General features: G+C 44.3%; 1 protein-coding gene and 2 long non-coding RNA genes across 5 annotated transcripts in view; 1 reads left to right on the forward strand and 2 right to left on the reverse strand.

Annotated features, from left to right (window-relative positions):
- Positions 1-669, reverse strand: part of EFR3B (EFR3 homolog B) — an 87026-nt gene extending 86357 nt beyond the window's left edge. The window contains exon 1 of one of the 3 annotated variants that reach the window (XM_023619397.2): positions 336-669. In XM_023619397.2, coding sequence (XP_023475165.1) covers positions 336-342 — 7 coding nt within the window. In that variant the 5' untranslated portion in view covers positions 343-669. The remainder of the gene's footprint in view (positions 1-335) is intronic. The other 2 variants (XM_023619399.2, XM_023619398.2) reach the window with 2 other exon arrangements.
- A 55-nt stretch (positions 670-724) lies between these two features.
- Positions 725-16063, forward strand: LOC111768138 (uncharacterized). The gene is made up of 2 exons (XR_002800265.2): positions 725-926; positions 15561-16063. It is a non-coding gene; the product is annotated as an uncharacterized lncRNA (long non-coding RNA).
- A 2120-nt stretch (positions 16064-18183) lies between these two features.
- On the reverse strand, positions 18184-26316 carry LOC138917711 (uncharacterized). The gene is made up of 4 exons (XR_011426158.1): positions 23323-26316; positions 22738-22890; positions 21884-21960; positions 18184-18594 (listed from the first exon to the last, which is right to left on the reverse strand). It is a non-coding gene; the product is annotated as an uncharacterized lncRNA (long non-coding RNA).
- Between the last annotated feature and the right edge of the window lie 777 nt (positions 26317-27093).

The raw sequence follows: 27093 nt of genomic DNA on the forward strand, positions 1-27093 counted from the left end.
ACGACCACCTCCATCAACGCCCCCGTCTGCTCGGCTCCAAGGGAGACCCGCTTTCCCCGGAACCCTGCCGCTCAGGATCACCCAGCCCCCCGCCCCCCGATGGACCACCGCCCACCCGCCCCAACGCCAGCAAACCACCAGCCCAAAGGGTCTCCGAGATCCCCAGGGTCCCCGGCCCTAGGCATCTTTGTCCTTTCAGCACAGACGCGCGCACACAGAGCGACAAGAGCCCAGTCAGGCACCGAGTCCGCGCCCCCTGGCCTCGCCGGGGCCCCGCAGGGGGACAATGGTCCGCGTCCTGCAAGTTTGCGAGCCGGAGGCAGAGCCCTCCTTACCGTACATCTCGGCGGGGCCAGCGCCTCCCGGGAGGCTGCGTCGCCGCGTCGCCTGCAGCCAGCCCCCGGCGGCGCCTGCCTTTCATTCACGGCCGGCGCGGTGGATGGCGGCGGCCGGCGAGGCCGGGGCGGGGCGGGGCGGGAGCGAGGGCCGGACGCGGGAGGGCCGGAGCCAGCACCGCGAGCCCATTCAGGGGCCGGGGCTGAGCGCGGCCGGCCCCCGCTCGGGTTTCTGGGCAGGGCTGCGCCGAGAGGGGAGGTGGCTATGCTAATACAGACGGCCCTCCCTCCCGTCTCCGCCACTGCCGGGCGGCCCCGGCCCGCGCCCCGCCCTGCCCCGCCCCTCCCCAGGCAAACACCCTTGCTCCGCCCACTCCGGCGCCCGCCCCCTCGGAGAAACCCAAATCCCAAAATGCGCCTTTTCCCAAATTGTCGCCCCAAGGTCCTGGGCGGCGGGTTTTCCGGCTGCAGCGTTCCCCGGGGGAGTCACCCATCCGAACTCCTTGCTCCTGTCGGAATGCTCAGGCCCACAGCTGAGATCTCCCCGAACCCGTGGGCCCCGAGGGTCAGCAGGGGCGCTGGAAACTGCAGGTACACCCACTCCCCTAAATTTGTCCAGGGTGCATCGGCTGAGCCAGGAGGCGCAAGGAAGAGGAATTGGAGAACAACCCCCCGCCCTCCCTTGGCGCCCTAAGTCTCGTTCTCTAATTAAGCCCTTAGCTGTGGCCCGCCCAGACCCTCTGGCCGGGTGTCTGCTGCCAAAGAGCGTCCTTCCTGCGCCAGGTACGCGGGAAACGCACCGCACCTCGCCGCGCAAGTGCGGCAGGAAGTCAGCTTGCTTTTCCTTTCCCAGGTTTATACGTGTAGTTCACCAGCTTTGCGGCCAGCATGCTCTCCACCTGTACCCCAGGGCCGCCTGTTCCACCTTCTGTGACCGCGTGGGAAACAGATCCAGAGGGGCAGAAGGCTCACGACCCACACCCTGAAGACATCCCCAAGCCCAGCTCAGGATTTCCCTAAGGCTTCTCACCCAGCCTCCTCCATGTCTCACACATTCACCTGTCCTGTTAATATCTATTCTCTAGTTTTTCCTCTTACCCTGTGGTTAAGGTTTTTTGTCCTCAAAATATTCTGCTAGTGGAAGTTAGAGAGGGGATTTGATGTCTCCCATTGTACGGAAAAGGAAACTGAGGCCGTGAGAGGTTAATTTGTACTCTTTTTCCTAGATACACTGAGCCATGTGTCTGCAGGCCAGTCATCTGCCGGCTCTGCAGCGCTTCTGGGAAATTTATATGAAACCTACATGAAAGTACACAGTGGGCACTCACAGATTTATTTTCATTCCTTCCTTCCTCACACAAGGCAGGGATAGAGCCAGAGAGAGAATCCAGGTTGCGGGACTCTTGGAACAGTGCTCTCTTTTTGTATCCCAAACCAATGTTTCCTATTTCTTGCTGTTTCCACATTTTGGTCCTGTTTCTTTACCTCTCTCAGCAGCACGTGCAAACCTTGGAGGCGCCCTGGGAAACTCTGGGAGGGTTCCTGAAGCTCACATTTAGTCTAGACCAACACACGACTCACAAAGCGGCTCTGTCTCTATTCTCTAGTCCTAGGACCAGGCCAGGTGGCTTTGAGATCTGCTGAGAGTCATACCTGCACCAGGGCAGAAGGGAGAATTTGGAGCCTAGCTTGGTCTGGACATCTGGAGATACTCCCAGCCCACAGTTCTGTTCAACACAAAATATGCTCATTAAACACTGCTGTCTGCAGCGCAGTGGGAAATGCAGTGTCTGTCTTCACAGAGTGAAATGTCTAGCAGGGAGTACAAGACAAATACTGATAAAAACATTGCGTGACGAGGAACAAGGCGGTAAATTGTGCATGAGAGGCACAGACCTCTATTTAGACATTCAGAGGGCTGATAGGTTAATTCATTCTTTTTATCAAATATTTATTGATCACTCCCTATTATGTGCTAGACACTGTGAAAAGTACTCAGGAGAGGGGAGACATGCAAAAATTTTAATAAAATCTAATAATTATGACAGCAGAGGCCCATAGAAGGAAAAGGGTAGAGCTTCATGAAGAAAAAACATTCAGGATGGGCTTTGAAGAATGGGCAGAAGTTCTAGACATGGAGATAGTGTAAATAATTCCAGCCGGAGGGATTACAATTTGCAAAGGTTGGGATAGTAGAGGGTAGAGTATGTGAGGCACAGCGTGGAACCCGCCTGGCTGGAGCAGAGCCGAGGAGGGGAGCAGAAGTAGAAAGGAGGCTGGATGGGTCATCTGGGGCCATGTGGGAGGGCCTTGAATGCCCAACCCAAAGTCTTTCTTTTGTGTTCAATCTGGGGTTGCCAGATTTTGCAAATAAAATGCAGGATGACCTATTAGATTTGGATTTCAAATAAATACGGAATAATTTTTAGGTATGTCCCATGCAACATTTGTGAGATACTTATACTAAAAAAAATGTTTATTGTTTATTCAAAATTCAGATTCAGCCTCTGTTTTATGTAGCAGCTTTAGTTAGATCGTCCCTTGGAGGGTGCTCCTGGATCCTCATGGCTGACCCAGGCCTGGAGTAGTCCTCCCTCACCCCAATCTCTGTGCCCAAATAGATCCCAGTGGAATGTGGCTCCTAAGGGCACAGAGGTGGGGTCACTCGGGCCAGTCTGTACCCTTTGGCATGGGTGCTTTGGCCAGAGGGCTGAGGGTCCTCTGGGCCCTGTGTGTTCAGTGGTGAAGGAATCGGCCCATACCCAGCTTCTCTGAGGCGTAGTCAAGATGTTTGGATGAAATTTGTGCAGAAAATGGTGCTGTCAAGGTCTAAGGTACTGGTGCTTCTCCCATATGAGGAGGCCGAGACTTGGGGGGAACACAATCTTCTGGCTCACAGTTTAAAAGAAAAGAGCAGAACCCAAGGATCCCAATATCCAGAATAGTGTGCTCATGAAGAGACACTGAGCAAATTTCAACTATTTAGGTGAACCATGGAAAGGAGGGAAAGTCGGAATTGAGATTCCTATCCTACCTAGGTTCTTACTTTATCTGCAGAAACCTACAACACGGTGATGCGGAGTGACAGGAAGGAAAGTGGAGAAGAAATAACACTTACTGCGTGCCCACTGTGCCACGCATTTTACATGGGTTCTCTCATGTGACGCTCTCAGAAACCTTGCAAGGTCAATACCATCTCAGTAGTGCCCCCTTATCCGTGGTTTCGCTTTCTGTGGTTTCAGTTATGTGCAGTCAACTGTGGTCTGAAAATATTAAATGGAAAATTCCAAAAGTAAACAATTCGTAACTTTTAAATTGTGCACCATTCTGAGTAGCATGATGAAATCTCGCGCTGTCTGCTCCTTCCTGCCCAGGATGTAAATGTCCCTTTTCCCAGCGTATCTACACTCTATAGACTACCCAGCGTTAGTCACTTAGTAGCTCTCTCAGTTATCAGATTGGCTGTCTGTGTACCACAGTGCTTGGGTTCAAGTAATCCTTATTTTGCTTAATAATGGCCCCAAAGCTCAAGAGTAGTGATGCTGGCAATTCAGATATGCCAGAGAAAAGCCATAAAGTGCTTCCTTTAAGTAAAAAGGTGACAGTTCCCAACTTAATAAGGAAAGAAAATACATCGTGTGCTGAGATTGCTAAAATCTCCAGTAACTTTTATTACAGTCTATTCTATTTTATTAGTTATTGTTGTAAATCTCTTACTGTGCCTAATTTATGAATTAAACTTTATGATAGATATGTATGTATATGGAAAAACATAGGGTACATAGGGTTTGGTTCTATCCATGGGTTCAGGCATCCACTGGCGGTCTTGGAATGTATCCCCAGCGGATAAGGGGGAACTACTGTATTCCCATTTTACAACTGGGAAACTGAGGCCCAGAGAGATGAGATAACTCTCTAGTAAATAGCTGAGCAGGAATTCAAGCCTAGGAGACTCTGCCCAAGACCCTTTCCTCTCCACCACACCATGACGCCTTGTAGTCCACTCATGTGCGCATAACGACTGTGCTAAATCGACAGTTCTTCCTAACAGTCTGAAAGCCCGTGCCCCCTTCCTTCCTTTATCTGCATTTGCTCCTCCTCCCCATCTGTGTTTCGCTTCCCCGTTACCTGAGTTTGGAGGGTAGAGATTGGAGAAGGTCTCAGGCTATCCAGACCAAAGCAGGCGCTCTAATTTCCACCCCCTCCTAGGCCATCAGCAGTGGACCCCCCATGGCATTGGCCACCTCCAGAACCTGGAGCCTCCTGATACAGGTTGGGTCAGGCCAGAGGAACTGTGCCTTAGAAAACGTTACTATCCTTTAGCCAAAGTGAGCCGTCACCCTGAACAATGTCCTTTCCTGCAGCAGCTCAAATGATCTCCTCTGCTATGAGCAAGCACCACAATTTCCAGAGTTTCCATATGAACCAGAGGCTGAATTTCCCTGCATTACAGAGAAAAGGAGGCTTAGAAGTAGGAAGCAATCTACAACCATCGCATGAAACCCAAGACTCTCTGTCGCCTCCAGACTCCAGTATCCACAGCACACCACCAGGCCTGCCCTTTAGTGCACAAGTCTGCCTTCCTGATGCTCCAGACCCGAACAGCCCCGTCAGCTCCACTGTCTCTGTAGGAAAGCCTCTAACCTCCTCATCAGGCACACGACTGCAGCAGCTCTTGCTCAGGGCACCAGCCTGAGGCAGCCAACAGCTTTAAAGGGCCTTCCAGACGGAAGGAAGAGGGAAGAAGACGGCGGCCCCAGGAGATTCAGCTTCAGGGGAAAAAAAAATCATGAGACCTAGAGAAGGGCCCAGGGAGAAGCAGAGGGGAGACTGTGCCCCTAAGATTGTCACGTAGCTGGTTATCTGTGAAGCCCGAAATAGAACTCAGGATTCCTGACTCCAGGCCAGGTGACTTGAACCCTGGCACTTCTCCCTTAAAGCAGGTACCTTGACCTACTTCTAGGAAGCCACAGGGAAAGAACAGCCTATAAAAACAATACCCAAGTATAGGAGCGGTGAGTATCCAAGAGCTGAGGAATGCATCTCCACAACACAGAAAACAGCTCAGGAGCCGGGTCAGTAGGACGTGCTCCTGGCAAGGTTCCTGGGTGCTGCCGTGGGCTGCAGGAGAGACGCAGGGGCCGCAGAGAGGCCGGCTGCCCTGAGACCAGGGCCTGAGCGTCTGAGGAGGAGAAGGCTGGGGCAGACAGATTTTACCCCCTCTAAACCAGGTTTTACCAGAGAGGGAGGGAAGTTTGAGGTACTGATTATTGACCTGTTAAGGGTTAAAAGAACTAAGCAAGTTCTCCCAGCCACCATCCTCTTCACTGCCTTTGGTTTACCCTGTGTTCACCCTCCGGAGAGGGGGCAGGCTCCCTTCGTTAGCCGCTGCTCCCTATGGTCCCTGGAGAAGAGGCTCCTTTTCCACACGAAGCTCATATCCATGTCCACTAGCTTCTAGTAAAAAGCTCAGGCATTGCCACGCCCTTTGCCCAGACTCTTCTGTCTTTTCACTCTCTCCTTTCCCCAGCTGTCGGGCGGCACCTGTTCCCCACCCCTTGCCTCCCATCTCCAGCCTGTGTGATACTTGCTCCACTGGGAGACCAGAATCCACGTGCGCTCTGAAGGACTTGAAGGCCCATGGCGTCATATTCATCTGTTGATAGGCATGACTTAGAAGAGGAGACGTGGGAAGTGGGTAGCTGGTCAGATAGGTGATCTCAGAAGGTCAAATCTGGATTTTCAGGCCATGGCTAAGGAGACCTGCATCGCATCCTGCCGGAAGGAACAGCCTGCCCAGAGGCTGGCCAACCTGATCAAAGAGTTTAAATGAAATTGAGGAGAAGGAGAAAAACACCTCCAGAAAAATGCAAACCTGGCTACTATGAAGAATACAGAAAGGACATGTGAGATGCTGAACCCTAAGACCTGAAAATGCTGGTGCTGGTGGACTTCAATGAGGCCAGATGCCAAGTCTCCAAGGAAGTTACTTTTGGCTCACCTGAGTCAAACCCTGGGTCCTCGGCCTCATCTATTCATGGCGTCCTGTTGGCTTTGGACCCTGAAACCACCCTTTCTTCTCCCCCAAAGGGTGCTGACTGTTACACTCGCCTCCTCAGCGTTTGGCAGCCCTGCAGTGAGGAATCCCTGGCCATGCCCATTTCCCTCTCCCTGGACTCTGCTCAGCCACAGGACTCCTCTTTGATACTCAGCCCCAGTTCTCAGCTGCTAAATCCCTAGCCCAGTTCTCACTTTTCTGGCTCAGCTCACTTCAGTCTCACGACAGGAGGCTCAGCAATTCTCAGGTGAGAATAATGGAAAAGCTCAGACATCTGTATGCCAACATCCTTATAACAAAGAAAGTCAATTTGATTTTAAGCGTGTTAGTGCTGATGTCGAGTACTTCAGGACTCACTTGTGCTCTCATTTATGGAAGATGCTTTTATCGAGAGCCTACTACATGCAAGAGATGCTGTTAAACACAGTGGAGAGGGAAATAAGAACATTCTCACCATATAGAAAACTCACAGTCTAGTAGAGAAGATAAGACAGAAAAATGACAGATCAGAAGACAAATAAAAATAGAGTCCTAAGACTTTGACTCTGAAAACTACAAAATGTTCCTGAAAGGAATCAAAGACACAGATAAATGGAAAGACATCTTGTGTTCATGGGCTGGAAGACTGAATATTGTTAAGATGGCCATAGTACCCAAAATGATTTTCAGATTCAGTGCAATCCCTATCAAAATTCCAATGGCATTTTTCTCAGAAAAAACAATCCTAAAATTCATATGGAACCACAAAAGATTCTGAATAGTCAAAGCAATCTTGAGAAGGAACAAACTGGAGACATCACACTTCCTGGTTTCAAACTATATTACAAAGTAATAGTAATCAAAACAGTGTGGTACTGGGGTAAAGGCAGACATATAAGCCAATGGAATAAAATAGAGAGTCCAGAAATAAATCCTCACATGTGTAGTCAAATGATTTTCAACGAGGGTACCAAGCTCGTTCAATGGGGAAAAGACAGTCTCAGCAACAAATAGTGCTGGGAAAACTGGACGTAGTATGCAAAAAATGAAGTTAGACACTTATTTTATACCATATACAAAAATTAACTCAAAATGGATTAAAGACTTAAACTTAAGACCTGAAACCATAAAGCTCTTAGAAGAAAATATAAGGAAAAAGCTCTTTGACAGTGGTCTTAGCAATAGTTTTTTGGATGACACCAAAAACAGAGATAACAAAAGCAAAAATAAACAAGTGGGACTGTACCAAACTAAAAAGCTTTTTTTTTCTTTTGAGGAAGATTAGCCCTGAGCTAACTGCTGCCAATCCTCCTCTTTTTGCTGAGGAAGACTGGCCCCGAGCTAACATCCATGCCCATCTTCCTCTACTTTACAAGAGGTGCCATGTCTGCATCCAGGATCCAAACTGGTGAACCCCGGGCCGCCAAAGCAGAACGTGCGCACTTAACCGCTGCGCCACCCAGCTGGCCCCTAAAAAGCTTCTTTACAGCAAAGGAAACAATCAACAAAATGAAAAGGCAACCTGCAGAGTGGGAGAAAATATTTATAAACCATATATCTGATAAGAAGTTGATACCCAAATTATATAAGGAACTCATACAACTCAGCAAAACCCCAAATAACCTGATTTTAAAATGGGCAAAGGGTCTGAACAGATATTTTTCCAAAGAAGATATACAAATGGCCTACATGTATGGGAAAAGGTGCTCAGTATCACTAATCATCAGGAAAATGCAAATTAAAACCGTAATAAGATATCACTTCTCATCTATTAGGATGGTTATCATCGAGAAGACAAGAGACAAGTGTTGGCGACGACCCTTGTGCACTGTTGGTGGGAACATAAATTGGTGCAGCCAACATGGAAAACAGCATGAAAGTTACTAAAAAAATTAAAAATAGAATTACCATATGACCCAGCAATCCGACTTCTGGGTATATATACTAAGGAAATGAAATCAGTATTTTGAAGAGATATTTGCACTCCCATGTTCATTGCAGCAATACTCACAATAGCCAAAATAAGGAAACAAGCTGTTTCCATCAATGGATGGATGAATAAAGAAAATGTGGCATGTATATATGTATGTATAAGTACATATATTTTTAATTTTGTGGCCCAATATATGATCTGTCTTGGAGAATATGCTGTGTATGCTTGAGGAGATTGGATCCTGGGTAGTCAAAACATCCACTTACACCCTTCTTCCCAAATTTCCAACATAAAAATATTCCCACCTAATATAATGCAACAGTTCCTCCTACAATTAAAAATACACTCATATCCTTCCTAAGAGGAGAAAGTCCTAAGCCTGTCAGTTACTGAATTCAACCCCAAATCTAGGATCTCAGAGTGATAGCCATTGTTTCTCTATTTCATCATGATCTTGTCTCAACATTTGCGTCCTATAAATTAAATTATAAATTTAACCAATAACAACATACCTATATAAAATAACAGACAAAAGATAGAGACAAAAGTAGAAGGAATTTACTTAAAGTAGATAAAAGTATTGACATACCAGGGAAGGATGCGCAAGTAAAAGCGGATTGGTAGGGGCAATTTCCCTGTCGTTGGGTTAGTACACAACCTCCGTTCTTGCCACTATGGCCATTTTGTTTGATCCAATTGAGCAAGCATTGAGGTAGCTCGGGAAGGACGCTGAAGGACATCTACAGCGTGGGTAATCTGTTTGCCTGGTTAACTGGGTCCATTCCATTAGTTTATTCCACATTCTTCTTCCTCAAATGACTTACCCCAAAGTGAAAACATTATATCTGACTAAGAGGTCATTCTGAATATCTTTTCCCAAGAGCTCCCTCGCAGTGTTGTTCTAAGTCCGTGACCATACAGCCAAAAACCCTGACACTGCCCATGACTCATTGTAAATTCTTACCTCAGGTTATCTCTTCTTTGAGGCAAAATGTACAGTGAAATATGCTGTTTGAAGCTCTGCCTCCTGGGAGGATGGTCCTTCTCTACTGTCTCCAGGACTAGTCTGAGCGGAGTTGGTACTAGATCTGGCTGATAGGGAACTCCATATGAGACCATGGAGTTGAGGAAGGGGCCGCAATGCGGCAGGAATTGGCACACTGGAAGTGTGAGCAAACTTCTCAAATAATTTATTGTGCCTTCAGGATGTGCTTGGACTTTTTCTCTTGTATACTACTTTCTAGTATGCTGCTAACCACACCAATTTTATGGCATTGTGGTTCAGATGATACCAAGTTCATGATGGATAGCTCAAGATAGCATTGTCACCAGACGCTCTGTGGTCGACACTTGTTGCTTTTTTAGTAGCAGGCCAAGAAGTGTCTCTTACAAAGACAACAGTTGCTTACTGAAGAGGTCGTGGATTGATGCAAAACCGTAAAGGTCTCCACAGCAATTCTCTTCATCAGGCTTGCCACAAGCTCCGTTCAGCGGCTCAATCTGCCATTGAAAACTCAACCACCATTTGAATACACTGGGTCATTAAGGCCACATATGCTGCAACCTGGAGAATGTTTTCTTTCTTTGGGGCCTACTCAAAACTTGGAAGTCTTTCAAGTGTTTGGTAAGCAGTTTGGAGGAATACACCAAAATGTGGTATATGTTACCTGGAAAGTCCAAAAATTCCCAATACCCATTGGGCCTCTGTCTTAGTGATGGGAGTGAAAGGAGCTACAACTTGTTCTTCATTTTGTGTGAGCTATTCTGACATGACGTAGGCCACTGAGCCTCTAGAAACTTCACTGAGGTGACAGACCATTGTACTTGGAATTTCCCTCCCTCCTACCTTTTAGTATGTGTTTTACCAAGACACTTAGGGCCCCTGATGCTTCTAGGTCGCCAGATCCTATCATCATGCAATCATCAATGTTGTACTCTAGCATGATGTAGAGAGACAATCAGTGTCCCATACATTAGAATTGTAGTACAGAGACAGAGAGATGACATAATGCAGAAGAAAATGATGTATTGCTCTGCGATCTCTCTGCAAGGTGAAAGCAACCTTTTTCTCTGGTGTTTCCTAATTACTGGGATAAAAAACATTAGAGCATCAAAGATCAGCTACAGGTACCAGAGGTTATATTGGTTTAATTCAGTAGGAGACCCCATCTGGAACAGCAGATAGAATTGGAGGCATCAACTACTTAAGCTTATGATAATCCTGGGGTACTGAGGACTCCTGTTATTTTCCAGGATCCAGCCATCTTCTTCACTAGGGCAACTAAATAGTTAATGGAAATATAATAGAACTCTGCACCTTGCATCTAACAAGACAATTATTGTGGCAACTGTATTAATGATTTCCTTGGGGATGTAGTATTGCTTTTGACCGTTATTTTGATCAGTAGGAAATTGCAGGTACTTCCACAAGGCCCTGTTTACGTAATAGGCCTTATTCCACAGGTGAGGCATCTATTTCTGTGATTATGCCAATCTCTGAGAATATCTATGCCAACTCTGTACTCAGGAACTGAGGAAATAACTATAGGATGGACTCAAGGATCCTAGGGGCCACTGTTAAGTCGATTCTGGCCAAGATTCCACTTATGACCTGACTCCCAAAGACCCCCCTCTGTGACCAGTGGGCAATAGTAGTATTAAGTGTTCTGAAGAATTAGTGTTGGCTCAAAGTCAATGTCCGATAATCCCTGAGTGAACCCTTTTTTTCCCCCCAAGTTGCCTTGGTAAATGGCCACAGTTCCCTTTGGGAAAGAGTCTATACTTGCGGGGGTACTGCAGTGTTGTTCCTCAAAAGGACCCAGGGCTTCCCTTATTCATGGAGTCTTGGTCTAGTAACCGGGTGTGGGGCTGCCACGCTATTGTAACAACTTGAGTCAGATGTTTCTTCCGCTGACCTGGAGTTTGGTTTTTAAATTTTTGCATTATTTATTTTTAAAATATATTTTAAATCAAATGGGATCCTGGAGGCTAATCATTTATTTTGGTACTGAGAATACAGATCAAAACACCTTGAAGGCCTGCAGCTTCTAATGATCATGCTGGCCTTGCTGCCCAAGACGGAAATGGTGTCCCCATCCCACTGGTAGTGAAGTGCCATTGTTTGGCCTCTGCTGAGCCGGCATCTGTCCGTTGGGATTGAAATGGCGGTGAGGGGAGGGGGAGGCGTGTTGACTGCAGCACATCACAGGTGTTCCTGGCCTGTTTGGAACAGCCACTAAAGCACTCTTAAAGATCTCCTTCACATACATTTTCTGGGCCACCTTGGGGACATAGAAAGAGGACATGGTAAGTGCCCTTTAATATTTCTATCCTCCTTTGTCTTTGAATTCCTTCCCTGACATTATACCACATTATATCTCAGCTTCGTTTAGCATTTTCCTCTGTTGTGACTAGGTTATAGGCAACCAAGCAAGAAAATATTTAGAAACACTTCTAACTACTCAGGCCAATATGTTAAATCCAAATTTCTAGAAAATACATCCGTGTTGATAAATTCAGCCTGAATCTAAAATTTTGGTTTTTTTCTTCTTAGGAAATCCATTCATCTGTGTGTTTCCCCCACATTGGTGTAAATTAGCAAATCTTGGTGTGTGTGTGTGTGTGTATGCACCTTTTGTCAACAGTGTGTGCTAGTCATTAACTCCCAGATTATGCTTTATAATTGGTCCCCCTGGGTGTGCCGGTACCTAAGTCTAGTTATACATTTGGAGATAATGAGGAGTGAAGGGAGCAGAACATAAGGATAATTGGCTTCCTTTTGCAAGTTAACTCTCTTAGGTGCATCCTCATGTATAACAATAATATCCTCATTAGACGTAGGAACAAGTTCTGTTTTGGGTGGTGATAGAGGCTCAGTGAGGTTTAGGGGAATAGAGTTCCCTGAGTTCTGCAGATATTTGCATATATTCCCATTCCAGGTCTTGAGGCACAACACTTTTCTGACCAATACCCTAACTTTCACATACGAGACATAGTGAGGCTGTGAATTCAGTTGACTTTGTAATTTGGCAACTCGTGGAGTTTGACTTTCGGTTATTTCTGCCCTGTGGCTGTAAGAAATGAGTTTCTTTTTCACGTAGTCTTAGAAAATGTTTCAATTTGTATTATGATCTGAGAATTTAAGGATTTGAGTTTGTCACTTATTTTCGTTTAAGAAACCTGGAGCCAACAGAAGTCATACGACCCTGCAATTCTTTAATTCCTTTTGTCTTTCCTGTAGTTTGGCAGGAGCAAATAGTTGCTTCTACTGAGCAGAGATCAGAGGCAATATTTATCTTTTAATTTTTTCTGTCAGAGTTTGCTGTGGACATATCATCCCTGTATATTAGCAGAATTTTTACAGCTCTCAGTCCTAAGTAACCAGGTGGCAGATTCCCCCTCCCACCCATCTCCCCAAGGTTCTGCTGTCTGCAACCATCTCCCAGTACCAATTTCTCTGTACTAGTTGACGTTCTTGGTCCAGATAACATAAACTAGTTCCAGCTAACATAAGCAGAAAGAAATTCACTGGAATGGTATAGGAGCACAGAGTCAATGGGAAGCCCAAAATACCAAAATCAAAACCCAGCCGGGAACCAAGAGAGGATGGGAGGCCAAATACCATCCAGATCACACCACCAGAATAAGGTCACCATCGTTGGCACCACCGCCACTGGCTGTTTGCTGCTGTCACTCTTAGTGTCACTGACAAAGGATGTCCACTCCCCCACATCTGCACTCTCAACTCCTCCACTACTATAACAAAAAACCTTCTGTATCTTTGTATCATTCCCTCAACATGCAAAATCCTGCACCATAGCATCTCATTCCCTGAGCCTAGATCACGTGGTAATACCTTTGGTAGAGAATAAGGAGAGCTGTCCCCTTTGGTTTCCACAGTGGATGGTGGAAGCTGGTCTCCCTCGTATTTTGGATTCCCTCAGACCAGAAGAGTGTTTGGATGCTAGGATGTCCCAATCCACTCCCCCCAGAAACTGTCTACTATAGTCTTTAGACTGAAAGGATTTAGAACAAACATTGCAAAAAGAGAATTAAAGCCTAAAGTAGATGAAGGAATTTATTAATTAATTATTTTAATAAATAAAAACCTCCATGTCTAGAAAAATTTCTTCCTAAGATGCTAAGAAGTCTTGGAAAAGGGATTGCAAAGTAACTATCAATAACCTTGAGGGGCTGGCCCGGTGGCACAGCGGTTAAGTGCGCACGTTCCGCTTCAGTGGCCTGGGGTTCCCCGGTTTGGATCCCGGGTGTGGACATGGCACGGCTTGGCAAGCCATGCTGTGGTAGGCGTCCCACATACAAAGTAGAGGAAGATGGGCACAGGTGTTAGCTCAGGGTCAGTCTCCCTCAGCAAAAAGAGGAGGATTGGCGGCAAATGGTAGCTCAGGGCTAATCTTCCTCAAAATAAATAAATAAATAAATAAAACATAAAAAAATAAATAAATAAACTTTAAAAATTCATGAGAAATTAAAGCAGACTTGAAATTGAGTTGACCTTGTATAAAGGAAAATAGTGGGTTCTGCTAATTACCAGCTTGGTGTTGAATATTGACAATTAGTAGAATCACTTGGTTAAACAGGATCGCTTATTGTAAACCCCTAGGAAATAATTAAGCGAACACTTGAAGCCAGTATGAATTCAATATGAACAAATAGTAGTAACTATCTTTATTTCCTTTTTGAATCAATTAATAGATTCGTAGACCATTGGTAGACAACACAAGAATGTTGTAGGTACGCTGTCTTTATAAAGTTAAAAATACCTTTATTTGCCTTTATTGTGAAAGTAAAACATGGTAATTATAGAAAAGGTAGATAGAGTTTTCTAGTGAAATGAACCCCAGCTATTATCTCTGCTTCCTTCCCACTAAAATTATATTAAAGGAATAAGAAATATAAAAATCCATAGAAATAAAGAGATTAGGAGAGGAGATAACAGGACCAGAGATGACAACAGATTTTGGAAGATGGAAAATAAATGGCTGAGTGGTAACTGACTTGGCAGAACAAAGAAAGCTGAAAGCAAGCGCCTACAGAAGGAAATGCCAATGAAAGCAAGACAATTTGGGCAGCAGAATCCCACGAAGTCTCAGGAACTACAGGCACTGAGAACCTCAGATGTAAGGAGTGGAGCTGAAAACAGGAGAATTGGATACAAGCTCTGCCCATTTACATTTCTGATAATCATTTTAGTGAATTGCTTTTAAACGTGAACTAATAGCCAAAGATAATCAGGCATTTAAGAAAAGCATCTAACATGAAAGACAGAACAAAACACAAGGCAAATAAACAATAAAAAGGACTTGCAGGAAATAGAGACAATGTAGGTAGCAGAAGAAAACTTTACATTTAACATCACCAGAGAGAGAAGAGAAGATATTACATCTATGAGAGAGGCCTTTCATTTTACACTGCACTTGTAGAGGCTTATGAGTCTATTATACAGGGCAAGAGGTAGCCAAGTGGATGGACCTCCCATGCCCAAGAGTGCTCTGTTTTGTTTTGTTTTACATATTGGTATTTTTTTAAATGGTCTTAAATTTTTTTAAAGGGCTTTAGAGTTTTTTGTTGTAAGCAACAGAAACTAACACTGGATAACAAGCAAAAATGCAATTCATTAGGAGTTTATGGGCAGTTCACCAGATGAAAAACATAGGTGAAATATCAGAATCAGAAAGGGCGGGAGCCAGCGCAGCTCTGGGCTCCTGGCAGAAGGAATTAATAGCCAGTTGGATCAGGGCATGACTGCTGGGATGCATGAGTTCCAACTTTTTCTTGGTTGTTAACATGCTAGGAGAGAGAGCCCAGTTGTCCTAGGTTGGGTCAGGTGTACACCCTCTGGCTAGGGGCACAAAAGTTTCTTTATTAGGTAGTTTCACTGTAAGTACTGCAGTGGGAAAGGGAATTTTCCCCTGAGAAGGTTAGAGTGATATTATCAGAAGAGGGAATAAAAACTAGTAAGCAAAACCCACCAACTTTCTATAATACCTATGGCTAAAAATAAGTTTGGAAACACATGAATCAGCAGAACTCTTTCTTTTTCTTTTTTGCAATGACAAAGAATAGTCTATTGAAAGTATGTAAAAAATGTATTATTCCATCAATTACTTCTTATTGGACATTAAGGTTGTTTTCTATTTTTGGCTTTTACAAACAGTGCCTCAACAAACACCCTTAGAGCCCAGTTTTGCATACATCTTCATTAATAAGTGGTAATTTTTGTCATTTACTATAGAATCCCTTAGACAAGATGGAGACTTGTTGGCTGAATGATCGCATATGAAGAATGCTGCCGGTTCATCGATGTTGACTCACAGAGACTTTACTAAAGTTATGTTGATTTTATCCTTGGCCTCTTTCTGTTCAATGACTTTATGGATGATTTAGATACAACCTTAAAAGGCATACTTAACAAATTTACAGATGACATAGATCTAAGAATGATAACAAACATGGTAGAATGTCATCAAACTGCAAAATGATCTGCATGAGCTGGAACACTGGATCCAAACCAACAAAATCAAAACTACCAAATGTAAAAGTTATACATTCACTTTAAAAAAATCAATTGCCCAGAGACAAGAGGAGTAAGTGCTATGTGGACAGAAATTCACACAAAAAGTTCTGAAGATTTTGTTAAACACAAGGTCAATATGACAATAGTATGTTATGGCTGCTAAAAAAAAACCCCCAAACAGTGTAATCTTAGAATCTATTAAAATCGGTAAAATATCTAGATCTTTGGTGGTGCTAGCCCTTTGTATGTCCTGGTCACACTAAATAGAATTTTGGGTTTAATTTTGACTGGTTACACTTTAAAATAGATATTAATAAATTGGAGTGCATGCTAACAAAGGCATCTGAAAGCTATTATGATCATTTACTGAGTGCTTACTATGTACCAGGCACTGTGATGAAAACATTTAAAAACCTATGAAGTAGGTGTAATTTTATACCTATTTTATAGATGGGAAAATTGGGTCATGGGAAGATAAATGACACTCAAGGTTACAGCTAGTAAAGCTAGGAAGAGAGAAAGCTGGGACTGGAACCCAGTAGTCCAACCCTGGAGACAAATTTCAACAACCACACACACTCCTTCTCTATTTTGTGAAGCAAAACAGGTGACCCCACCACATAAGCGTGATTTTCGAGGCTCTGAGCGGATCCTCTGCAGAGATGTATCTTACTGGCTAGCTGGACCACACATACAGACCAATTATGTACTTGGCTTTTATAGTTCTTTCATATCTAAATCTAGATACTTAAATATTTTGCAAATTGAAAGTCAGCTGAGAAAAGATTTTCATAAAAGGGAGAATTGCCCAAGGGTGCTAGACAGCGGAATTCATGCATTCAGCAACCATTTGTTGAGTGCTACAATAGAACTGAGTACTTGGCAATGTGGTAGGCCCTGATAATATAATGATGAAAAAGACCAACAATTCTTTGCCCTGGCAGGGTTCACCACGAATGGAGGGTTGAAAATAATGAAATAAGCCAAAGAGGGGGAACCATGGAAATCACATAAAAACCTTCCCCAGTTGAGTGGGATAGGAGTTTGGGAAGTAAAGACCAAGTTGAAACTTGAAGGTTGAGTCAGAGTTTGCCCAGGGAAGGGGATGGAGAGGAAGGAGAGAGTTTCCCGGGCAGGGGGAGCTGTTCAAGTGATTCCAGTAAGAGATGATGATGGCTAAGGTATGGGCTGTGGGGTGAAGAGAGCATAGATTTTCCAGAGTGGTGTGCGTACCAGAGCTCAGTACAAGATTACTTTATATACTTCACAGATATACATATCCTTTTATTAATTGTGTGTTTATTTCAACATATATTAGAAAAATATATGCCTAGTATACTAAACCTGTGATTTCCCAGATAATATTGTTTAAGATGAAACTAAAGTGGGTACTTGAGTTTTAAAAAGAAAGTCAATTAAAAATATTAAGCAAATAATGGTACTGGTGGCATTGTATTTAGAGAGCTATCAGTGGGGAGCTGAGCTGCAAACTTTCTAAGCGCACAGCGTTGCCGGTAACAGCCACGTCCTGCCCTCCCTCCACCCATCCTCTTGGACTCGGTCTTTACGCAGTATTTGCCCCAGTCTCATCTTCCTTCATCTTGCTGAAATTCCTCACTTTGCCTGTGTGTGAACAGCTTTCTCTCACCATCTCCTTAACACTGGCTTTTGCAGTCCTCTATCGCAGGCTGTTAATATGAGTTTCAGAGCTCTTAATGGTATTTTCCTTTTTATTTTTTTAAAAACATATATCCTTTTATCTTAAAGTTTTCGAGTATGCCTTCTTTGAGACACAGTGGTAGACAATTGCCTGATGGTTTCCACGCTCCTCCTCCCTTCCACCACTCCCATTCTCGCGCCCACTGTATCTCCCAGCCTGTCCAGCATCATTGTGAATCCTCATGCCTGGTTATATTACGTACACCTCAGCAGAATTAGAGTGAGGATGCTCAGTTCCAGTAACCATACCTACTATGGTCAAACTGCTCAGAGCCGAGCAGAATGAGTCTGTGAATGAGGTTCAGCAGGCATTCGAGCCCCCTCCCTCCCCACTGCTGCTGGGACAGACACTCATCCAAACATCACAACTCCATATTCCAGCAAGGACTGGTTAGAGGGGCTGCTGCACAAGCATAACACGCAACAGGGAACACAGACAGGCACCGCAAACACACAGGGCCACACTCGACACATTCATAAAGATGACCTTCTGTTTGGAGCCGGGATCTGTCTGACACCTCTAGCCTCAGGCCGGGGAAATGTGTCATGCTGGGGTCAGGCCCCAGATAATGGAAGGGAGACAAGTGTGTCACCACATTGGCCTGGAGCAAGCTTGTCTGAGTCAAGGAAACACACTGTCCTTGTTTTTTCTCCCCATGACCCACAGGCAGCTCTGGGGATAAGCAATTCAGGCCGCTAACCACATGGTTAAAGGGACAGCCAGAGATTTAATTCTGAGTTATCACAATGACCATTTTTGGAACAAATAGTGAAGTTGAACAGCAGAGTGCTGATAACAACATCCCTGCCAACTGACAGCCCAGCTCTCAGGCGCATTCCCCGCGGAGGAGCCGTGTTCCTAGGACATGCCCAGCCCCGCTTCAACCTTGAGCCAAGGCTCTTCTCCCCTCTTGCTCTGAGACGAGAAGAATCAGGTGTTAGGAATTGCAGGAGTGATACGGAGGTTTCCAAGGGCAGTAGAAATCATCGGAAGAGTCCGCGAGTTACTCCTGTTACAGTCTCTCCTTAACATCTAAAAAAAAACCATATAAAATAATGTAACTGAACAAAGTTTAAGAAAGGAAGACCACAGAATGTGAAAATGATTCGTGATAAATATAACTCATAAAAGCTTAGATTTCTAAAAGAACTAGAGCTAATAAAAATTTATATAGCTAATCCTTAGCTTCTACTTGGCAATTGGTCAGAGTAGAAAAAGATGAGAATAGACAATTTTATACACAGGAAAACAGATGAAAATCATGGCCTAAACCACTGATAGAAATTAGGTAAGTGCAAATCAAACAGCTTAGAGGTTCTATTATACTCACAAGTTTAGCAAAAGTGAAATAGTAAAAGCCAGCGTCAACGAGACTTAAGTAGAGAATCCAAAAGGAAAAAAAATTACTTGCACATTGATGCATTCATAGTATTATTTATAATGACTAAAGTAGTTTAGGAACAACCCCTAAAGCTCTCACAATAAAGATATGCTTGAGTAAACTATGGCATACCAATGAAATGGAATACTATATAGCCTTTAAAAACGTAGGCAGCAATTTCAAGTGAATGTTCACTTCCTAATGAGGGTTATAGATGATTTCAGAGAGATGTACTTGGTTTATGAGATTTCCTTTTCTGTAAAGTTAAGTACATAATAAAAATGTAAGCATATATAGACATATATCATATAAAAGAGGGGGTGGAGAGTAATTTCTTCTTTCTCCTTGCTTCCCAGGGGAGCCATAAGGATGAATTAAGTGATTTGAACTTCTTGGATCAAAATACTAGGTGCTTTTAGGAGTGAATGGTTCAGGTTCTTCCCTGGAGACATTAAAGAATATCCATCTGTCAACTGTTGTGATGTTTTTGAGTTAATTTAGTGACACTAGAAAATGCTCATGGTTAGTGCTGTCTTTATTTTTTTTTAAAGGTTCTAGAATACATCTCTCTTTGCATGTCTCCCCTACCCCCCTCTCTCACATACACACATACACACATGTACAAGCACCTACATACACAGTACGTTAAAGTTAGACTTTATTGGGGCCGGCCCCATGGCATAGTGTTAGGTTCAGTGGTCTCTACTTCAGCAGCCCAGGTTCATGGGTTCAGATCCCGGGCGCAGACATACACCACTCATCAGCCATGCTGTAGCCGCAACCCACATACAAAATAGAGGAAGACTGGCACAGATGTTAGCTCAGGGCTAATCTTCCTCAAGTGAAAAAAAGGGGAAGATTGGCAATAGATGTTAGCTTAGGGCAAATCTTCTTTGGGAAAAAAATTAGACTTTATTATTTGGCATTAGTAAGAAAGGAAGAGAAGGAATCTCCAAAGTAGTTGCTGTCTGTACCTCCACACCCACCATATTTAATTCCTTTCCTTGTTCCTCCTGTTTGGCTTTCCCTACTACCACTCACCACACACACACCCCCTACAAATCTCACCACCACCACCCAGAAGTGATTCTATGGACCCACTCTTAATGATGTAGTATCATAATCTGAGACATTCTAAATCTATTTCTTCCTCTTGTCTTTTCTCTAGCCTGATATTTCCCCAGTAATATTGATGATACAATAGGCTGGGTTTACCTCAGAACAAAATAAATGGGCAAAGAGTTGCCAAATCATTTGGAAAATATCTCATATGAAAATGGTGAATCTTTTTATTATATAAGGAGATACAAATAATGATAAAGAAACACATTTAAATATTTCATTTAAACATATTTAACATTTCATTCATTTCATTACATTTCTCCAGAATATAATGTGTTTCATTATATTGAGAGTTGTTAAAAATGAGATTCCAAAATGACATTCCAAGCTTGTAAAATTCTGAAAAAGAAATTACAGAATGGTGATCCGTCCCATTCCCCCACAAGAGAGTGCTCAAGATATACTATTAAGTTTTAAAAAATTAGAATACAGGGCCATCCCCAGTGGCCTAGTGGTTAAGTTCAGCACACTCTGCTTCAGTGGCCCATGTTCGGTTCCCGGGTGCAGACCTACACTGCTCTGTTGGCAACCATGCTGTGCTGGCAGCCCGCTTACTAAGAAAGAGGAAGGTTGGCGCGGATTTAGCTCAGGGCAAATCTTCCTCGGCAAAAAACAAAACAAAAAAATCAGAATACAAAATTACACATATGATTAAGTTAAAAATCAGAATACAAAAACATGTATATAATAAGAGATCAGCTATGCAACACACACACTCATATCCATTCAAAATAATTGTAATAGTGGTTATCAGTGAAATGATGGAATTGTGAACAATTTAAATGCTCTTCTATATAGTTTCCCAAATTTTCCCCATTTTCTATTATAAGAGTGTGTTAGCTTTATAAAAAAGAGAAAAATCAGAAGAGTTATTAATAGAAAGTAATATCCAGGAGTCTGGGAAGAAGCCTTGCGGTTGAGTCAAGAGGCAGGCAGGGTCAGGAACACAGCTATTACAGCTCCACTTAAGGAGTAGTGTTCAGTGAGGACCTCGTCTAGTCCAGGACAGGCTCTCAAGAGAGGTGGCCAAAAAGGGTTGGAGAAATAAATCAAGACTGAGAGACTAAAATGGCAGACATGACAAAATCTGATTAACACTTGATTCAGATGGCCCTGAGTAACACCACTAAGGAAGGATAATGACAACAATGCCTTGAAGAAGGTTGAGCAGGACCTCAGAGGAAATCTGGTCCAGTCTCCCCATGGTCAGAGAAGAGGTCCAGAAGAGCCAAACTTTATTCACTCACAGCTGCTTCCTGGAAGAGCCAAGATCAGAACTCCAGCATCCTGATTCCCGGCCAGTGCTCTTGACTCGCAGCTCTCTGCTTCCCAGCACCATAAGTTACGGCCCGTTGTTAGTATGATTGTTGCCTCTGGTTGTGCTAAGAAAGTACATCATATCTCCTTTGACCAGGACTGGAAATTCTGACGGGGCTGCTTCCCTAACTTCAGTCCAGGTGGATCCCCTAACGTTATTCCACATTGGGACAAATTCCCAGGATTTCTGTATTCTGTATTCTCTTAACTCCAACCTTCCTCCTCAAACCTACTGCTACTGTCTTGGGTCAAGCTCTCATTAGTTCTTCTCCTTTTTCTTTTCATTCTCTCTCATAGTGTTAAAACCTACAAAAAGAACTCTCGTGTATTCTTCTCCCAAACAGATAAATTGTTAACATTTGTCTACACTGCTCGCTCGCTCGCTCTCTCTCACACACACACACCTTATATAGCATACATGTTTAAGAACATCCATACATATCATACATATATCACATACACGTAAAAGCATCTATAGATATCATATGTATACATATATACCTTAAACATTTTCTGGAGCCATTTGAAAGTAGGTTGACGATATCAAGACACTTCATTCCCCAATTCTCCAGCATCACCTAAGAATAAAGACATTCTCCTACATAACTATAATGTCATTGTCACACCTAAGAAAATTAATATCTAACATTTAGTTCATATTTAAATATCCTCAACTGTCCCCAAAATGTGTTTTCCAGCTATTTCAAATTTTCGATCAAAGATCTCATCAAGGGTTATACGTATATGTGGTTGTTGGGTCTCCTTAATCTCTTTTTTTTTTGAGGAGGAGGAGAATTAGCCCTGAGCTGACCTCTGTGCCCATCTTCCTCCATTTTATATGTGGGACACCTGCCACAGCATGGCTTGATAAGTGGTGCCATATTCGCACCCGGAATCCAAACTGGCGAACCCCTGGCCACCGACTGGAAGGCACGAACTTAACCGCTGTGCCACCGGGCCAGCCCAGCCTTAACCTGTCTTGATTGGGACAGTCCCCTCACACTTAGTTTTTATTTGTTTTTCATAACACTGAATTTTTGAAGAGTTCCAGTCATTTTTCTTAGATAATCTCCCACATTCTAGATTTGTCTGGTTGTTCCCTCATGGTTAGATTCAGATTAAACATCTTTGGGAAGAATATTGTATAGAAGTTATATGTCTCGTATTGCGTCATGTCAAAAAGCACATTACATCGGATTCCCCACTGTGCTAAGTTTGGCTTCTAGGTCAAGGGGATGGCCACCAGATCTTTCTGCTGCAAAGGTACAGTTTCCTCTTTGTAACTAATAATCTGTGGAGTGATTCTTTGAGACCATATGACTATCTTAGTATCTGTTGATAATCATTATCCTTGCCTTAATCGGGGTTGTAAAATGGTGATTTTGCTAGTTCTCCTACTTTACGAGCTGGCATTCTCTGTGAGGAAGTCCTCTTCATATCTTCCGCCCTCTCCCACAGCAGCCTTCTCACTACTCCTCGTGCCTCCGGTCTGGCTCACTCTACTCCATCTGTTGCCAGAAGCTGCATGCTCAGTTGCGGATCTGGACACGTCCATGCCCTGTTTAAAATCCCTCAGGGACAAGCTCACATCTGTGTGTCTGGCACAGGGCTCTCCGTGATCTGGCTCCTGCCTACCTCTTTGGGTTCATCTGTCTCGTATCCCCTCATAAACTTCATTCAAACTATCTACAATTCTCTAAACACAGCACCCTACTGCACACCCCTGGACCTTTGCAGATGCTGGTCCCTTTGCCTGCAAAACCCTCCCCGACCCTCACCTGACGCCCACTTGCTTTTCCAGCTTTGGCTCACATGTCAGCTCCTCTGAGCCTAATGTCGAATAGGCGCCTTTGGGGCTCTCATAACAGCTGTGCACACGTCTATCATTGCTCTTGGGGCCCCGCATTGAAAACGTTTGCTGGTTTACTTGTCTCTCCCACCTGACTGTAAGCTCCTCGTGGGAAGAGGTTTGTCTTTCTTCCTTGTATGACAGGAATCTAGCATGATGCCCGGCATTAAGTAAGAACTCAGAAAATATTTTCCAATGAAGTCATTCATGTTTCCTCAAATTATTAAATAAAGAATGTGGCCAACTTCCAGAACAACTAGATTATATGCTCTTTAAGGACAAAAAGCCTGTCTTATAAATCTCTGTATTGCTCACATCTCTCGCCCTATTGCTTGTTCATTTGAATTAGCTTTTGAGCTAGTATAAAACTGTATGGATATGTTACTTTTTATCTGCCAGTATATTTTCCTTTTGAGAATTGTTCCTCCTCTACCTAACCGGATGGCCAATCCCCTGCCTGGTCTTCCCGAACATGGCAGGCTCAAGATGTGAGCTAGCCATCAGGGACTTCATCCTCCCAGCTGTAATGGTCGCTTCAGGTAAGGACCCTTGGACCAAGCCAGGCCTATCGGCCTTTTGAAGGGACAGGAATACTTTTGAATAGTGGGAAAGACATAAACAAAGTAATAGCCACTGCCGCTGGAGGCCATCTTGTCCAGAAGGTGGGGAAAGCCTACCTGGGAATGAAGCCAACACAGGGGCAAACAAGCCAACGATGGGGAGACAGAGCTAACGACATTATTTAAACCCCTAAACCCAGTCACCTCTGAAGAGTCATGTTTTAGATTTCCTGGTACACAAGTCAACAAATCCCTCCCTTCTTGCCTTTTAAGCTGACAAAATCCTAATGAATATACAAGATCTGTCTTCCGCAACATTCCACATTTGCTTAAGGAAGTAAACTGAAATGGAGAATAAGAACTTCAGCTCCATTTAGTCCCTTATTGATTTGGGGGAAATTATGTAGAGATGCTGTTTTAGTCAGAGTTCTCCAGAGAAACAGAACCAATAGGATAAATAAAAATATAGATATAGATGCATAGATAGAGATACAGATATATGGAAAGATTGATGACAGGAATTGGCCGAGAAGTCCCACAGTCTGCCAGCTGGAGAACCAAGAAAACCAATGGTGTAATTTGGTCCCCATTCGAAAGTCTGAGGACCAGAGGAGCCAGTGGTGTAAGTCTGAGTCCAAAGGCCTGAAACTCAGGGGGCCGATGGTGTAAGTCCTGGTCTAAGTCTAAAGGCCTGAGAACCAGGAGCGCCTATGTCCAAGTGCAGGAGAAGAGGATATCCCAGCTCAAGCAGAGGGCAAATTCACTCTTCCTCTTCCTTTTTGCCCTATTTGAGCCCTGAGTGGATTAGATGATGCCCAACCACATTGGTGAGGATTCTTTACCATGACTTCTTCAAATCAATCTTCCAATTCAAATGTTAATATTTTCTAGAAGCACCCTCAGAACTAATGTTTTACCAGCTATCTGGGCATCCCTTAACCCAGTCAAGTTGACCCATGAAATTAACCGTGACAGACACCTGAACCACACCATCTCTGTAGCCTCTGACAAGCAGAAAGAGAGCTTTTATCTAGGCTGCCTCTTAACCTTACTTCAGAGAACATGAGGCGTGTTTATGGGCCCCCATTCTTGTGCTCCTGCCCCCTAAGTTTCTCCCAAAGGGGCAAATCAGACCAAGAAAACAGGTCATAAATGGTAAAGGCTGGCCTGCATCTTCATTATTTCTGTTCCAGGAGATTATCGAATCCCCCCTCATCACAAACAGTCCATTGCATCTACTTTCTCCTGAGGTCAACAATCTACTCTGTTTCTGGAAGCTCTGGATTTCTGGGGATATGAGGGGACCAGGGAAGAGTGATAAGGATCATGGCAACTTCCTGCTACAGAGATGTAGACACTCACTCAAGGACCTGTCAAGTTGAAAATGCCCAGTGCATTTCAGGAAACCATTACTGGGGTTATTTCCTAGCTTCCAGCTTAAATTTCTGGGAAATTTCTCAGTGAGGCATGAGAGGAGGGAAGAGAGTCTGGCCTTCTCTAAAGTTGCCTACAGAGACTGTAGACTATAAAAGGGAGAAAGAGGAGAGAGTCACGGTTTAAAGAAGATTCCCCCATGTCAGCCCAATTGGGTAGCCTATGTTGGCTATTTTTAGGAGTATGGGGAAATAGCCAAGCTCTTTAAGAAGAGCATTTTCATGACTTTAATTTGAATTATCTTAATTAGATGCTTTTCTCCTAACTACCAGCTAGGATAAACCCCCCAAAGGAACCAGAGTAGTGATGAAGTGTGGAAGAAGCAGAAAGGTGTAGTCCTTTTCTAGTATGTGCTCCTGCCCCAGGAGGTCTGTCTGGGCACTTCTGGGTAGAGCAGATGGAGGACATAATCTCCTGGACAGAAATAACTTGGAAGGAGAAGAGAACAATGCAAAGGGACAGGGGAGAGGCACAGAAAAGAAAGGAGGACACCCAAGATAAACTATAATTTCCTCCCGATTTCACTTAAGGCTACAGCTGCTGGGCTACCCCAAAATCGTCCTTTCTAGAGATGCGAGGGTGAAGGATGGTAAGAGAGTCATCACGTTATGTCTCTAAGTTTGGTAGAAAGGGAGATGACCATCCCCACCTTCATCCCCTAGGAACCTATTCCAATCTTAGACGTTAACTTTTCTGACACTTGCTACCAAATTTCCTCCCTAGGAAAGAGGCAGAGACCTGGCTCAGAACAACGAAGAGAAATGGAGAATAGCAGTTTTCTCATCAAACATATTTCTGTGGTCCACCCAGTGCCCCAGGTGTTACATCTCTGGCCTGCAGCTACAGGAAGCCACACTCTTCCAGGCATTTTCAGCTTTTGTGTTCCCCGTTACCAACAAAGCAGGGCTCCCAGGTCAGCCCTGGACTTTAAGTTGAAGAAGGTTTGATGGGGCGATGGTCATAAGTTTCAAAAGAACAGCTTGGTGAGCTTAGGGAAAGGAAGGGAAGAAAGACTACGCCTCCTGCTTGCCCACAGGACTGGATTCTGAGAGCACACTGACTCCCTCAGAGTCCCCTGATTTATGTAACCCGAGTACCTGGGGATTCCAGAACATTACCTCATAGCAACTATTAAAAAGTACCAGGAGTGGGAGGAGGGATGAGAACTGAGGCATAGAGGAGAGAGGGAAGGTTAAGGGCTGGCAAAGGCACAGCTAGGGGTGGACTCTCTTGTTGTGCCCATCCTAGGGCCTAGCGACACCACAGGCAGATAATTAGCTTAATATCTGCACGGTGGGTCACATTCAGAGGAAGTTTCTCCAGGCAGGCAGGTTAGAACCCTGATCTGTCATTCCACCTGTGTACCTGCCTGGTCTCCACGCAACACAGCTCCTCCCGTCTCCCCTGCACAGCCTCTGTCAGCTTCCAGCACCGATTCTCCTGTTGTCACTGCTGCCACTATGGCTGTCACTGCCTTTGGGCTCAGGCACAACTCCAGAGGAACCCGGGCTGTGCAAGTTGCTGGAGCTGTCCCTGAGGTCTCCCCAGATGCTCACAGAGAGCCAGCGATGGCGGCATACAGCTCTCCCCAGCCACGGAAAACCAGGCAAAGGCTGGGCTTGCATCCCTGACTAATGATCATGCCTTCAAGACGGGATGCAGCCTGTGACTCAAGCTGTGGAGGCACAGCAAAGGGAAGAAAGAGTGGGAGGGAGAGGAAGGGCACAGAGGAAAACACAGAGGGGGGCAGAGGGAGGAAGGAGAGAAAAAGCAAAGGAACAAAGGCCTCCGAACTGTGAATCTGTCAAGATGCTGTCCCCTATGGTCTCTGCAGCCACAAAAGTGCATAATGACGAGATGAAATATCT

This window comes from Equus caballus, chromosome 15 (assembly GCF_041296265.1).
Source record: "Equus caballus isolate H_3958 breed thoroughbred chromosome 15, TB-T2T, whole genome shotgun sequence".
Classification (NCBI taxonomy): domain Eukaryota; kingdom Metazoa; phylum Chordata; class Mammalia; order Perissodactyla; family Equidae; genus Equus; species Equus caballus.